A 15,629-nucleotide genomic window follows, 5' to 3' on the forward strand; every position below is an offset into this window, starting at 1 on the left:
GTGGAGCTATTCCCACCAAGCTCTGAGGGCTGGAGCTCCCTCAGAGGGCAGGGACAGGGAAGGGAGAGAGCAGCAAAGGCTGCCCAGGATGCTCTGGCTGCCCCCTTTGAAGGCAGCTCTGTGTGGAGATTTAAATGTCACCGCTCTGATCTGAGGGTGTGTCACCCTGAGCAGGGGGACAATGCTGAGCGGGGAAATGGAGCTGGAACATCAGGGAACACTTTCAGACCTGAAAGGCACTGAAAGGGCTCGGTGGGAGGTGGTGGAAGCCCCAAATTCTGAGCCATTACCAGCTCAAAGCACCGCAGGACTGGTGTGGGCAGCACCTCTCCGGGTCTGTTTGTATGCTGGGAATTCAGGTTACAAAATAAATGAGTCACACGTGGCAGCAGACCAAGGCAGGCTTCTCAGGCAAGCCCACATTGCCACAAATTACACAGGAACTCATCTCAGAGTGGGATTATTGCTGACTTACAGCAGCCAGGGAGATCAGAATCTTCCCTTACAATTCTGCTCAGTCATTTCTTGTCCAAAGATGCCAAAGCTGCCAATAATTCCTTAAGATTTCAGGCCTGGCTGTCCCCTGTGCCAGGTCACCCTTTCCTGGTTCCACTGGAAATTTAAACAATCAGATCCTGCTTGCAGGATTTCTTGGGGAGAACCTCTGGCTTTGCTTAACTCAAGGATATTTGTAATTTTCAAATACTCACCCTGAAATTCACCACCATGGGGCCACACATGTGAGAAATTTTTATCCCATGGAGGGATAAAAAGGATTCCTAAAAAATGGGATTTAGTAAACCCCTCTGTTTAAAGCAGCTTGAACACACCCTTACTTCTCCTATTTGTTTTAGGATCAGCATTCCCAACACCACCTCTCTTTGCAAGAAACTGTGCACACATTTTATATACCACAACATTTCAAATATTCCCTCACTAAGTATTTTTTGTTTGGTTGGGAATTTTTCCTTCTTCTTTAAAGAATCTTTTTCCACCATCTCCTGACAAAACATGGGTAAATTTAGAAATGAAAACTTCAGAGCAGAGAATCAGCATCATCAGTCTCAAGATGCTGAGGAAAAACAGACATTCCTCCAAATGAAATATCTCCACATGCTGCAACATTCAGCCACTGAAATCAGTTGTGAAGTGCCAACGTGGTGGGAATTTGGGATTAGCTCTATCTTGTGCCCTGCCTGCATTCTGGGTGGAAAAAGTCTGAACTGGTAATTTTTTATGGCTGGTTCCTCTTTTCTTGGGGTCAATGCTGTTTCCAGGGGGTCTCAGGAAGGCTGGGCTGTGCCTGTGCTCTGGAGCCACTGGGATGGACAGAACAAGTACAGAAAGGTCAGATTAGAGCAGGAGCAGGGCCAGGAAAGCTGGGAATTACAGCTGGGGATCCTATCTCTGCAAACACCAAGTGGGAGCTGATCTCCTCCTCAAAGCAGACCTGTCCCTTCCCCAGAGGCGGGAGAGGCTGGGGACACACACCAGGAGGTCCCTGCTGTACCCAGAACTGCACAGGAGACAAAGCTCTGAGCCTGCAGGGCTGGGTGAGGAGCCAACCCCACTGCTCCATGTCCTGGGAGCATCCCTGGGAGCAATCCCAATTACATCCCTGCAGCCTCCAAGTGGGGTTTGGGGTCTGCAGTGCCACAGGAACACCTGCACACATCTCAGCACATCCAAGCACTTCCCAAAGATCCAATCCTTTAATTTCTCCCACTCTCTTCCTGCATTACACTGTGGCTCACTCCTGGGTATTTTGGGTTTCTGTGCATCCTTCTGCCTGTTCCATGGACAGCTGTGCAGTGGGGGCTGGATCTGGTGATTCAGAGCTGCTTTAGAGGATAGAATCAAGCAGTAAAATCCTCTGCTGGGTCCAACCCTCATCCTGTACTTTCTCATCAAAACTCTGTGACTCTTCTTGATCCAAAATCCGGAATAAAAAGGGCAAGGAAGGTGTTTTTCTTTGACACCTTCCTTGCCCTTTTTATTCTGGATTTTGGCTGTGTTCCCTTGGGATTTCTGAGCAGAGCAGCAGCAGGCTGTGCTATGTTATGAGAAGCTGAAGGATGCTGCTGCAATAATGTGCTCAAAATCTGGAATAGCTGAAAAAAGCCTGGAAGAATAATTTGGCAAGTGCCTGAGGATGGGATGGAGATAAAGAATGGGTACTGCTAAGCAGGAATGAATTATCAAGGACAGGGCTAAATAAAAATGAATTATCAACTGAGCTAATGGAAGAGAAAAAGCAACTGCTATTCCACAGATCCTGTGTGGAGGTCACCTTGGCTTCCCTCTCACACATGAATATTCACTGGCTTGGAATGGATCTGTCCTTAATGGAGATTTATTTACAGTGAGGGGCTGGGAGCTCCTCACAAATGACCCCCATTAGCTCATCCCATGGCACACTCCAGGGCTGAGCACGGAGCTGATGGTGCTGTGCCTCCTGCAGAGCACTTTCCTCATTCTGGAAATGAGTCTGCCTGGCAGTGAGAGATGTTCCTGAGCAGTAAAACAATCAGACACATTGTCTGTGCTCTCTGCTCTCCCAGCCAGCCACAATCCCAGCTCTGATTGCTGCATTTATGTGTTTTATTGTGTGTTTTATCACCAGATCCAGGGTGATAAACCTCCATCCTCCATCACAGCAATGAAACTAGCTCAGCCAAGGAGGACACAGGTGATGCACCTGTATTTCTCTCCCTCTCCTCCCAGCCTTCACAGATCTTTGCCAGAAATAAATTAATTAAATGATGAATGCCTCTTTCCCACACACTCATTTCCACAGTATGATCCCCATGACTGGAATGTGGAGTTATTTCAGACTTCACAAGTGAGGAAGCAGAAAGGCTGCTCCATCACTCTGATTATCTCCTTGCTGAACACATGGGCTGATGACAACAGCGAGAGGATTTACAAAAACGTTTGTCCTCAATCTGCTGCAAAACCCTATTTATGGATTACTTCCATACAATGATTTTTAAAAATCAGGGACGAAAAGAAAGGGAGAACATAATTTTAGTATGGCTTTTCTTCCAAACACATGGCACAAATGTAGAGACTGAAGGCCTGCTGGTGAGGAATCCTTCTGCTGACTCTGCCTTCCCTGTGCCTCTCAGCTCCTTAATTACACCATCACTAGACACAGGGCTGCTTCAGAAATATCTTTAAGTGGGATGTCATTTATAAAATGCAAATAACATCTCTAACTGCAGTTTAACAGTTTGGCTTCCAGTCATAAAGCAACCACCAGAAGGATTTTCTTCATTTTCTTAACCTCTTGCAATTTCCAGAGCTTTTTGCTACATCTTTCCCTCCCTCCTCCCCAGTGACACAGCACAGAGGCAGAATGCACAGGGGGTTGGTTTGCTCCAAGTCTCACCTACTACCAGCACTGCAACCACAAAAGTCACTCCAGGTTGCTAGAGATGAAATTGGAGCAGGATTTTCTTTAGGGCACTGTTAATGTTTAAGCACCACCCCGAAGTCACGACTGCGCCTTCTCCACGCCAGGCTTCATCCCAACCCATGGGAAATGAACTTTAGGGTTTTAGATAACCCAAGAACAGCCTGGAGGTTGCCAGGCTGGCAGGGCAGGGTTACTGTACCTCCCAGTCCAGGACAGAGGCCTGCCACTGAGCAATCTTGTCGATGTTCTCCAGCCTCCGCTTGCGCTCGTTGATCTGCAGGGTGACGTTCCTCATGACGGCGAGGGCAGCGGCCACGTACCTGTAGTCACTGCACACACAGGGAAAGGCCATCAAAGGCACAGCAGGACATGCCCAGCAGTCTGTCACATCTGCCACAACCTCACAGCCCACAGGGACACGGGCAGGGGTGACCCCTCACTGCTACAATGGGATTTTTCCAACAGGATTGTCACGATAGAGCAGCTCAATGGAAAGTGGAGCTGGGAGCCCAGTCTGGCCTCTACCAACCCAGCCCTTTGGGTGAGCCCTCTGCAGCCTCATGGAGCCCAGTGAAGAACATTCTAAAGACAGGCTGAGCTCTTTTACAGCCTCTGTCTCTGGGCCTGGATTTTTCTGGTTTAAAATGAACATTTAGTGAAGGGTTCATTTAGGCAAAGGCCAGAGCACCTTCCAAGCCACTCCCAGAGAAGTCACCCCATGGAATTCAGTCTCACTGCAGATTTCAGGTGAGCAACTCAAGCAACTCTTTTTTCTTTAGCCTGCACAGCCCTGTGAGTGCAGTAACACAGAGTGAAAACAGGCTCCTGCCAGGGCCACTGAGGATGATGATCAGTCTTTTCAAAAAGTGATGCTGAAATCAATGCCATTGATTCCTGCCCTGTGCCTGCTCTTCCATTCCAAGGAGCTGCAACGTTCATTTCCACTGGGGAGACAGGCAAGGCCAGCTGCCACAACACCACCACAATGTATTATTAACTTAAGGGCTGCTATTGATTGCTGACTAATGAGAAAAACTGCCATCTCGGGCAGCTGCAGGGGGAATGGCTTTATTGATTATTGCTAAGGATTGTGCTGGTGACAGCTAAAAGAGGGGTGAATACTGGGAATTAGATCCCCCCTCCATGTGTTCCCAACAGGATAAATACTAAGAAACAAGCACACTGTGATATACAAAAAATATTATTTGCTCAAGGATAAATAAAATATTATTTTCCTTGCTCAGGTGAAATCTTGAGCTGAGTTTTCATATTTTCTTAAATTCTTATGTCAAAATTCTAGGTGTGGTTAAAAGCAATCTCACAAATTCCAGGACAGCAGAAAAGGGCCTTCAGCAAAATAAAGGAAAATAGAGGATGGGCTGCCTGATCTATCCTATCCATCACAGAGAGGTCTGGGTGAGGAAGGACCTTAAAGCCCATCCAGCTGCACCCCCTGCCATGGCAGGGACACCTTCCACTGTCCCAGGTGCTCCAAGCCCCATCCAACCCAGCCTTGGATACTGCCAGGGATGAAAGGGATCGTGCTACACAATGAAGAACTTTTTGTGCCTCCCTTTGTGTGAGCATCTGTGTGAAGGGAGTGTTGGTTGTGTGAGGCAGGAAAGGAGCTGCGCCAGGGGGACATCAGGGTGGCCTGGAGAACATCCATGAGCTCTTCAGGGAAACAGGGAGAATCTGGAGAGGCAGGGAGAGGTGCAGGGTTTGCAGACAGTCACCAATGATCTCCCAGCAGTGATGCTCATGCTCAGAAGGGAGGGCACTCCCTGGCAGAGTCTCCTCATGTAAAATGAGCTGAGTGAACTCATGTTCCTACATTCCCAACTCCAGCTCCCTTCTGCTCTGGGAATGCTCAAAATTCCAGCAAGCTGCACTGAGGACCTTCCTATATTTAATTAATATTAAGCTGGAGTGGATCTTTAAGAGGTGAACAGATGTGGCTTTGTGAAAAATTCAAAGGAACCAGGCTGCAGACAGGAGGGAGGCTCTGAGCTCAGCCCATCCTGCCTCCATGCAGAGTGGGACGGTGCCAGCAGCTCATCCTGGGAATGCTAATTCCCTAATTCCAGGGAGAAAACCCCAGCAATGTTTTCCTGTCATGCTGTAATGAAGAAAAGGCTCAGGACTGAACTTTTTGGGCTCCCAGCCCATGTCTGTGGCAGAGCTGGCAAAAACTTAGAAGAAAAAGACAACGGGAGCAGAGCATTTGGCCATGAGGCAATAATAGGAACCCATTAACCATGAGATGAAGGCAAATAAATGGTTTGTCAACTCTGTTGGGGCTGCAGTGGCCACTTCCCAGTGCTCCATCAGAATCCAAGCCTAGATCCTTGCCAAGCATCACGTGCCATCTCTGGGGAGCCTGCTCTGGATGTTGGATTCAGCATTGTCCTGACCTGCTGCAGGGAAAATCCACAGCTCTGCAGGTGTGGTGGCAGTGAAAAGGAAGGGACAAAAGAAAAAGACGACATGTTCCTCTGTTAGATGAAGCTCACATCCCTGCTTTCCCTGGGATCCTGTGTTTTCCCATGTTCTGTCTCACTCCAGGGCTGGGATATGGCACCACTGTGCAGCCATAGGTTTCCTCCCTGTGCTGTCAGAGCTTCAGGGGTTACTCCTCCCAATGCAAGGTGAGCAAACCTCTCCCTGCCCTCCCTTCCCAGAGCACAGAGGAACAGAGAAATGGAGTGTCCATGGCAATCCAGTGGCACAGAGCCCTCAGGCTGAGTCACTCAAGTGCTGCTCCCAGGGCTCCTCAGAACACAACTCTGTGTGACTCCTTAACAACATGGTGAGTTTAGAACACGCCTAAGGGAACAGGAATGTGCTCCCAAAATAACCCAACCCTGGTGTTATCACACTGCCCATATCCCCTTTGCTGTGGCTCCCAAATAACTCACAGAGGGTCATTTGAAACACCCTCCTGGTGGGAAGCCACATCTGAGCTCCCAGCCAGGGCTGTGGGTGCTCCTGTGGCTGCTGAAGGGGAAACCCAAAACCTGTGGGATCCCAGAGCTGCCTTCTGATACCCTGAGGTTCCCATGAGTCCATTCCAAGTTTGATTTTGTCTTTGGAAAAGCAGGAATTGGATCTGAAGCCAAAGGCTTGTGCAAACTGGTGATTTGGGGCTACCCTGAGTCACTCAGACTTGTGGGTCAGGTCAAAGCAGATCAATGCATCTCTGCTCCCATCACACTTCTGCTCCGGGCCTGGGAAAACAAGCCATCAAACACTTGAAGAAGTTTCTGAAACATCTCTGCTCTTTTCTGTTCTCACTTGCTTTTAAATGGGTTTTGGAAAAAGTAAGAAAATTGGCAGGGCAGGAACAAATCTGCTCTCACAGGGCCTGATTTTTCTTTCACCTTATTTTCACAGCAGTAAATCCCAAGTGGTATCACAGGCACTGCTCCTGATTCACACTGTCAGGCAGCCAGGCTGATTGTCCTCAGCAGCAGCAAAAGAGATGCTGGAAATTTTGGGAAGCAATCAAACTGCAGGTGCTCCTCTGAACCTAAACTCCACAGGAAAACCATGGATGGGACTGGGCTGAGAAGCTGAGCAGGTTTGGAGCTCTCCCCACATCAGGCTCCAGCTGCAGACCCTGGCCCTGTGCTCACTGTGTGCCCAGGGTCTCCCTGGGAGCAGGGAAGGAGCCTCTCAGACCACTGAATGCTAATTAGGTAATTTTTCCAGTGTAACTGGTAGCATCAGAAAGTACATCCAAGGGTAATTAGTTCACATGTCTGATTAGAACAGAGCTGAGTGTGTCTCCATGGAGAATTGCTGCTTGGAGAAGACTGAATTGTCTGCTAACCCTTTGTCCTGCTCCTGTTTATCCAGGATGTCACAGGGACAAGAGCTGGACAGAAAACCCCAAGCCCTGGGGGGACAGAGCACTGGACAGAAAACCCAAGCTCTGTTGGGAAGGAGCACTGGACAGAAACCCCAACCCCTCTGTAGGGAAGCAGCACTGGACAGAAAACCCCAAGCACTGGAGAGAAAACCCCAACTCCTGTGTAGGGAAGGAGCCCTGGGCAGAAAACTCCAAGCTCTGTGTAGGGAAGGAGCACTGGGCATAAAATCCCAAGCCCTGTGTAGGAAAGGAGCACTAGACAGAAAACTCCAACCCTTGGGTGGCAAGGAGCCTTGGACAGAAACCCCAATGCCGGTGTAGGGAAGGAGCCCTAGACAGAAAATGCCAACCCTTGGGTGAGAATGAGCACTAGACAGAAAATCCCAACCCTTGGGTGGTAAGGAGCACTGGAGAGAAAACCCCAAGCCCTGCTGGGAAGGAGCACTGGAGAGAAAACCCCAAGCCCTGTGTAGGAAAGCAGCACTGGAGAGAAAAATCTCAAGCTCTCTTGGGAAGGAGCCCTAGGAAGAAACCTTCAATCCCTTTGTAGGGAAGGAGCACTGGGCAGAAAACCCAAGCCCTGTGTAAGAAAGGAGCACTGGAGAGAAAACCCCAATCCTTGGGTGGGAAGGAGCACTGGACAAAAACTCCCAAGCTCTGTTGGGAAGAAGCACTGGACAGAAACCTCCAAGCCCTGTAGGGAAGAAGCACTGGAGAGAAAACCCCAAGCCCTGCTGGGAAGGAGCACTGGAGAGAAAACCCCAAGCCCTGTGTAAGGAAGGAGCCCTAGACAGCAACCCCCAAACCCTGTAGGGAAGAAGTACTGGACAGAAAAACCCAAGCCCTGGGTGGGAAGGAGCACTGGGCAGAAAACCCAAGCTCTGTGTAGGGATGGAGCCTTGGGCAGAAAACTTCAACCTGTGGGTGGAAAGGAGCACTGGACAGATCCCCCAGCCCTGCAGGACAGCAGCACTGGACAGAAACCCCAACCCTTGGGTGGGAAGGAACCCCGGACAGAAAAACCCAAGCCTTGGGTTGGAAGGAGCACTAGACAGAAACCCCCAGCTCTGCAGGGCACAGCCCTGGACAGATCCCCAGGCCTGGACAGCTCCCCCAGCCGTGCAGGGCACAGCCCTGGCCCCGTGCCCACAGGGTACCTGTGCTCCTGGGCCGTGTACTTGAGCAGCTCTGCCAGCTGCAGGGGGTACTTGCAGATCTTCTGCACGGGGGTGAGCAGGAAGCCGTCGATGGCGATGTCGATCATCTGCTGCAGCAGGCGGCACGCCTCGAAGAAGTGCTGGTACCTGCTGTCCTTCATCAGCTTGGAGAGCTCCATGCACGCGTCCAGGTGGTTGTTACAGTACTCAGAGTAGATCCAGAAGCCATCTTGCTGTGAGGGCAGGAGGAGGAGGACAGGTCAGGCAGAGACCTGGCTGATCCATGCTCCACCAGGGCTGGGAAGGGCAGGGTTCTGTGGGACATGTGGGGCTGGTGGGGCAACAGGGAAAGGAACCACAACTCTTCCCTGGAGGGAGAACCCTTCAGGCCACTCGGGTGAGAAAAAGGACATGCAGATTCAACGTATCCCATTGGCCCTGGTGTTCTGTCCTGCCTCTCAAGATCCCCATATAAACCCCTGCTTTCCCTGCCTCAGTGGCTCCTTTGACACTGAAACCTTCAAGGAAGAAGCTCAATAAAGGCTCTCCTTGGAACCCCACATGAAGTCCCCATCTCTCCTTCTGTGTCTGCTGCATCCCAGAAGAGCTGAAACCACCCAGCATGAGCACAGACATGCCTGTGCCCCCCAGGTGTCTTTTTCCAGACCCCTCTTCAGGGAGGTCACAGCACTCTGAACAACACCCATCACGACAGGGATACTGGGAGAAACTCCTCTGGGAGGTGGGGAGGCCCTGGGATGGAATTCCCAGAGAAGCTGTGGCTGCCCCATCCCTGGAAGTGTTCAAGGATGAGCTTGGAGTCTCATAAGTCTATAAAGGTGTCCTGCCCACAGCAGGGTGTGGAAAAAAATTATCTTCCCAACCCTTCCAACCCAAACCAGTCTGGATTTCCAAGAAAGCACAGACCAAACAGGAGGAAGGACAGATCCTACAGTGCTTCTCCTGTTTGGAAGAGGTGCTGGGAAGGGAGGGACTGCAGAGAGGGACCTGCACTCTGGCACAAGCTCGAGGTCTCTGCAGGTACAGGTGTGTTCATTGAGCCCTGCACAGAGCTGTGCTTGCTCTTAGCTTCAAATCCTGCAGGGAAGGTTTGAAAGGCACAACCCAGCAGAGCTCTGGCTTTTGGTAAGACAAGAGGACAACCTTGTTATTTCTAGAGCTCTTTCCCTGAGCCTGAAGCACCTGACAAGTGTTTGGGGGCTGGGGATGTTTGAAATTCCCTTTACCAATGGGGAACTCAAGGCACTGTGTGGATTTCCCCAGGAACAGCACCCCAGAAAACACTAAAAACAAACAAAAAAACCCACTGACACGTGTGCTCCTCCACCTTTTGGACTGGTCCAACAAGTTTTCTGGTGTCTATTTTGTTGGAATGTCCTTTTTCTGCCTTCACTGACCACAGACTGTCACCTTTAACTTGGGCTTGATTCATCTGGGCCATGCAGACAAGGCAATGAAAGGACAGAGGAAGATTTCCCTGGGCAGGAGAGGGGCACAGCCCAGCACCACAAATTAACTCTGAGACAGCCCAGGTCACAGGCAGGTGTTGCAAACCAGCCAGTTCCACCAAGCTGTGGTCAATGCCTTCTAATAAAAGGACAGATTCTATTTAGCCAAGACATGCCTGCCCAGCAATTGCTTCTCAATCCCTGAGGGTCCAAACAAGCTGCTTCTCTGGGAACAGGGATCCAGTGTCCTTCCCATCCCTACAGCTGACCCAGCCACACACTGACAGCTCTCTCTTCCTGAAGAAAATGAGGAACAAGATGCTTTGGAGATCTCTAAACAGGATCTAAACATCCTCACCCCTCGGTTTCCCAAATGGCTAAGCAGGGACAATTTATCAGGAGTTTATCAGCCAGCTCTCAGCCCCTGTCTGGTGACAGGCAAGTGTCAGATCTTCCTCCAAATCTCAGCAGCAATTCCTGCTATTGTCACTATCAATGAATTGACAGCACAGCCTCAAGTCATGACATCTGAGTTACTGATTCTCAGCAAGATTTCCTACATCTCCCTAGCACAGAGGTGGAATGTGATGCTGCTTTCTGCAGGCTCTGATAAGAACCAGCCATGTTAACACCTCATGCACCTTCTCAGAGGAAACCCCAATGAGAGACCCAGGGATGTTTAAAAGATGCTGTGAAACTCTTTAGGGATGTCCTGCTGAAGTTTCAGGAATGTTTGTCAGGAGTTTCCCTGATAAGCAGTGAACTGCTGCCCTGACACAGCACAGGAGCTGCTCCCCTCTCCCTCCAGGAAAGCCTCCAGCTCCAGGGCTGGCATTTGTTTGACATTTCCTGCCATATTTACAACATTGGCCAATTCATCAGCTCCTGCAGGAGGTGGTTTATGGAACAGTAGGATGGGCCAGGCCAGGTCCTCCAGTATCTTCCAATCCATGTGACTCAGGTGCACTGGGAGTTATCCAACTGCACATCCAAGCTCTCCCTCCTCTGTATCTCCCACAGTACATGGAGCAGCCCCTGATCTGTTACCAGAAGAGGTTCCTGCCTTTGGGGTTTCCCTCCCTCCCAGCCATCCTGGAGGGACAGTGGCAGTGCACTCACGTGTTCCAGGAAGCAGGGCCCAATCTCACTGAGATGGGGGTCCTCGTTGTTGTACTGCTTCTCCAGGTCCCGCACGAAGCCCATCTGAAATCTGTAGATGTCCTCAATGTTCCCAAAGATGATTTTCAGCTGCTCGTCACTGAACATGTCCCTCCTCTTCCGGCACTGCTTTAGGTAACCCTGGGAGAGTGAGAAAGGAGGATTTGCAGGGAGCAGCCACAGTCAGGGCACAGCCCCAAGGAGGGGAGCTCAGTGCCCCTGCAAACCCCACTGCCCCCAACACCTCCTGCTGTTCCAGATTGCAATGCAAGATGTTTTCCATTACCATGGCACATTACCTTTATCAAGTGGGCAGTTTGCCTTATCTCTCTCTTTGTGTGACCACATTCACACCTCCTTGGGAGGGGACATTGCTGATAACAGTTATTGAATGTCCCTGCATGGCTGATAAGAACTACAGCATCCCACTGGGAGATGGGAGCCCAGAGGGAGGAGCCAAGCATTCCTACCCAGATATAATCCAGAGGTTTTGAGACACCAGCACGGCTTCTCCACTGGATTCCCCAGAGGAACAGCAGCTGCCTCTTCTTCCCCTGGATCTTCAGAGGAAGAATCCATCCTTCTCTACAGGATCCCTGCTCCAGCAGAACCACCCCTGACACTGCAGGAGGGCTGAGCCACAATTCCAATGGGACTGCTGCCAACACCCTGACCCACAGGGTGTCAGGTTGGGTTCTGACTCTGCCAGTGTTGTTCTAGTACCGCATTGTTTATTTTATCCTTTTATTTTTTTTCTTTTCCCTATTAAAGAACTGTTATTGCTGCTCCTATATTGTTTGCCTGAGAGCCCCTTAATTTAAAATTTGTAGCAATTGGGAGGGGTGGGGAGGGTTTACATTCTCCATTTCAGGGGAGGCTCCTGCCTTCCTTAGCAGACTCCTGGCTTTCCAAACCAAGGCACCTACCCAGGTCTCCTACAAGCACTGCTGCCTCCCCATCGTTCCAGTGGCTCAGCCTCCACAGAAAGCTGTGAGGGGCTGCTTGAGCCTGCTCTGATTTCTCCTTTCAGCTCAGTAATCAGGATAAGGAAGCTGTTTAGTACCATCAGCAAGTTCTGTTTAGTATCTTTATCAACCACCTGGATAGCTGATGGAGTGCACCCCCAACAAGTTTGCAGCTGATGTGCTGGAGGGTGGGAAGGTTCTGAGCAAATCCCCTCATCCTCCCACACTTCACCTGTCAGGATAATCACCACTGAATCACAGAACTGTTAATGTTTACAAAGACCTTTAGGATCATCAAGTCCAACCAGAATGATTTAGACTAGAAACTTTGCAAGGCCAAATCTCAGATGTTGCAACTGGTCTGGTCTATTTTGCAGCATCCTGACTAGAAAGAAACAACACAGGGGTCATCAGGAGATGACTGTGCTTACTTTGCTTGCCTTTATTACATAGGAAGGGGAAAAAATGAAGGGAAGAAAGCGCCAGCAGCTCCAGTGGAATGGCTAAATTTGGGAACTCGGGATGCTTAGTCACACTGCCAGCTGGTGACATGCAGCTGCTGGGCCACAATGAACACTGGAACCCTGCAATGAACTGTCCTTCAGCTTCACCATGTGGTTCCTGGCAGGGACAACTTCAAACATGAATGGGAAATGCAACTCTGGCCGACCTGGCCTGGACCCAACCTCTGCCATGTGCAGCTCAGCTCGGAGGATGCCGTCACCCTGAATTTCCTGGCTTTTCAGCTGAGAAGTTTGGGTTATGGAACACCTTCTACACTTCCTAATCGAGGTCTCTCTTCCCCCTGGAGCTCCTTGATGACTCATTTCCCTGGGTTTCCCCCTCTGATTTTCCAAGGCCACGAGGAATGGGAGCAGGCTGCTTCCCACACTGCGGGATGGTCACAGGGCAAACCAAAATCCAGAGTGGGGAGAAATGACACTGAGCATCCCTCCAGGCAGATTTTTCTGTTTAACTGATGATCTCAGAACGCCTGGGAAAAAACCCAAGGAAAAAGACAGGAAAAAGCCAGGAAAAAGCCAGGAAAAATCCCTCCCTGTGCCCACGGGGCAGTGTCCCCTCCCTGTGCTCTGTGACATCCCTCCCCTCCTGAACACAGGAATGTCTCCCAGCCCTAGGGCTGCCATTGGCTGCAATTCCCATCCTCACTATTCCCACCCTCCCTGTGCTGCTTCATCATTTCTCTGGAATCACGTGTCTGGAGGAGCTGAAGCAGCACATTTCTGTGCAGGCACCTCTGAAAGCACAGGGAGAATAAAGCAATGTGAGGAGTTCTCAAGCCTCATCCTCTCTGTGTGTTTGAAGGTGGTTTCCAGCACAAGACAGGAAAAGGAGACTGAAGATTCACCCATAACACACAGCAGAGGAGGCTACTGCAGAGTTTTTCCAGTAAATTTACTTCTGTTACATAAAACAATGTCATCTTCCTTCTGCTCATCCCGTCAGGTTTGCTCAGAGAAGGGAGAGCTGACTGATGAGCAGATGTTGGTGAGTGTTTTGCTCAATGATACCTAAAAATAGCTGCCAAACTGTCTGGCTTTAAAGTACTTTTCCATGTAGTCCCTGAAGTATAGGCCAAAGTTGGGCAGGATTTGCAGGAGGTTAAGTGCTAAGTTTTCTTCACCCCACAGTGGGCTTAGAGACAGCCAGGAGAGGTGGTCAGTCCCTCCATCCATCCGTCCATCCATCCATCATCCATCCATCCATCCATCCATCCATCCATCCATCCATCCATCCATCATCCATCCATCCATCCATCATCCATCCATCCATCCATCCATCATCCATCCATCCATCCATCCATCCATCCATCCATCATCCATCCATCATCCATCCATCCATCCATCCATCCATCCATCCATCATCCATCCATCCATCCATCCATCCATCCATCCATCCATCATCCATCCATCCATCCATCCATCCATCCATCCATCCATCCATCCATCCATCCATCATCCATCCATCCATCATCCATCCATCCATCATCCATCCATCCATCCATCCATCCATCCATCCATCCATCCATCCATCCATCCATCCATCCCTCCTGGTGCTGGCCAGCTCCTGAGCTCCCTGCCTGGCCAGACTCATGCCATGGGTGTTGGGAATAGCCACAGGGTTGGCAGTGACACAGGAGCAGGGGCTGGAAATGCATCCTGAAGCAGAGGGGAGCAATGGGAGGGCTCTTCATCACAACCCCCCAGGAACAACCTCACATCCTCAGGTGCCTCCCTGGGGTCAGGATTTGTTATTTGTTATTCACTGCAGCTAAAGACAATAACCACACACAGCTAAACTCAGCACTAAACCAGGCTCAGCCCAGCCAGAGTTGCTCTGCCATCCCCTCTCACACCTCATCCTTCATCCTACACCTAAAACACCCTAAGACAAAGAGCCTGGGAAGAGGGGAATGTGCCACTGTCAGAGCAGCTCACCAGGGGCTGTCTGCTGCCTGCTCGTGCTGTGGCACAAACAGTAGCCCTGCCCACCCCGCCAGGGCATGGGTAGCCCAGTCCAGCCCAGCTCTCCCAGCTCAGCCCAGCTCTCCCAGTCCAGCCCAGCTCTCCCAGTCCAGCCCAGCTCTCCCAGCTCAGCCCAGCTCTCCCAGTCCAGCCCAGCTCCCACCCCGCTGTTCCAGCCCCAGCTGACAGAGCTCAGGGAGCCTTGCCCAGCAGAGGGATTGCTGGGATTTGACTGAGCATACTGAGCCTCTCTCCAGCAAGGCACAGCCCATCGTGGCACAGATGAGAATGCCCATTTTGGCCTCCTCCCTGCTTAGCTGAATCATTTCCTTGTGCTCTACCTGCAGGTAAGATTTATCCCCTCAATCCCAGTCTGCATCACACAGAGCAAGGATCTCTGGATCTCTCCTGTCTGGGACACATCATTAGGGGCAGTAAATCAGTGCTCCCCCACTGCAGCTGAACCTGTCTGCACCTCCTGAGAATCCCAATTGGCAGAAACATGGTGACATGGCTGGAGATGCAAGTCAAGGTTTATTTTTGTTTCTTTTGTTTTTGTTTCCAACAAAAAGTGCAAATGCAGGAAAAGAAACAAAATGTGGAGAAGTGTCTGCAGTCTTCCCTTCTCCAATGCAAAGCTCTCTGACTGAAATAGCACATTGAAATTAAGCTCATTTGTTCCCAAATTGAAATCCCAAGGCTCCTCCATATTTGAAAAGTGTCATAGATGCTTTTTGGATGGCTGCTCTGCCTTGCTGGGAGAAAAGCAGCAAGGATGAAGGGAGGAAGACATTCCTCTAAGCACCATCCCCAGGGGGCTTCACCACATTGACTGGGCACAGGCTCACTAAATCCTAAACATTGCGAGGGATGAGCTGAAAGCCATCCCCAGACTTTGATTTCAGGGCTCACAAACTTCTGCCTCTCAGTGATAAGGACATCTCCACACACAGTGCCCAACTCTGGCACAGCCACGTGTTCCTCTTCCCAAACACCCAGCACCACAGCCTCTGCACCTTGGGCTCAGCTCAAGGCACTAATCCTGAACCTAAGGGGTTGTAGGGGTTAATTGTACCCAAATGAACAAGAACCAGGTTGGGGACTT

At 50.4% G+C, this 15,629-nt stretch overlaps 1 protein-coding gene across 4 annotated transcripts in view; it reads right to left on the bottom strand.

Annotated features, from left to right (window-relative positions):
* ARHGEF9 (Cdc42 guanine nucleotide exchange factor 9) overlaps positions 1-15,629 on the bottom strand; it is a 204,119-nt gene that overhangs the window by 35,015 nt on the left and 153,475 nt on the right. For all 4 annotated transcript variants that reach the window (XM_059483115.1, XM_059483114.1, XM_059483116.1 and 1 more), the window contains 3 exons: positions 11,035-11,214; positions 8,447-8,679; positions 3,618-3,747 (listed from right to left, as the gene is read on the bottom strand). In XM_059483115.1, the coding sequence (XP_059339098.1) occupies positions 3,618-3,747; positions 8,447-8,679; positions 11,035-11,214 (543 nt within the window). The remainder of the gene's footprint in view (positions 1-3,617; positions 3,748-8,446; positions 8,680-11,034; positions 11,215-15,629) is intronic.

The sequence above is a fragment of the Ammospiza nelsoni genome, chromosome 15, assembly GCF_027579445.1.
Source record: "Ammospiza nelsoni isolate bAmmNel1 chromosome 15, bAmmNel1.pri, whole genome shotgun sequence".
Taxonomy (NCBI): domain Eukaryota; kingdom Metazoa; phylum Chordata; class Aves; order Passeriformes; family Passerellidae; genus Ammospiza; species Ammospiza nelsoni.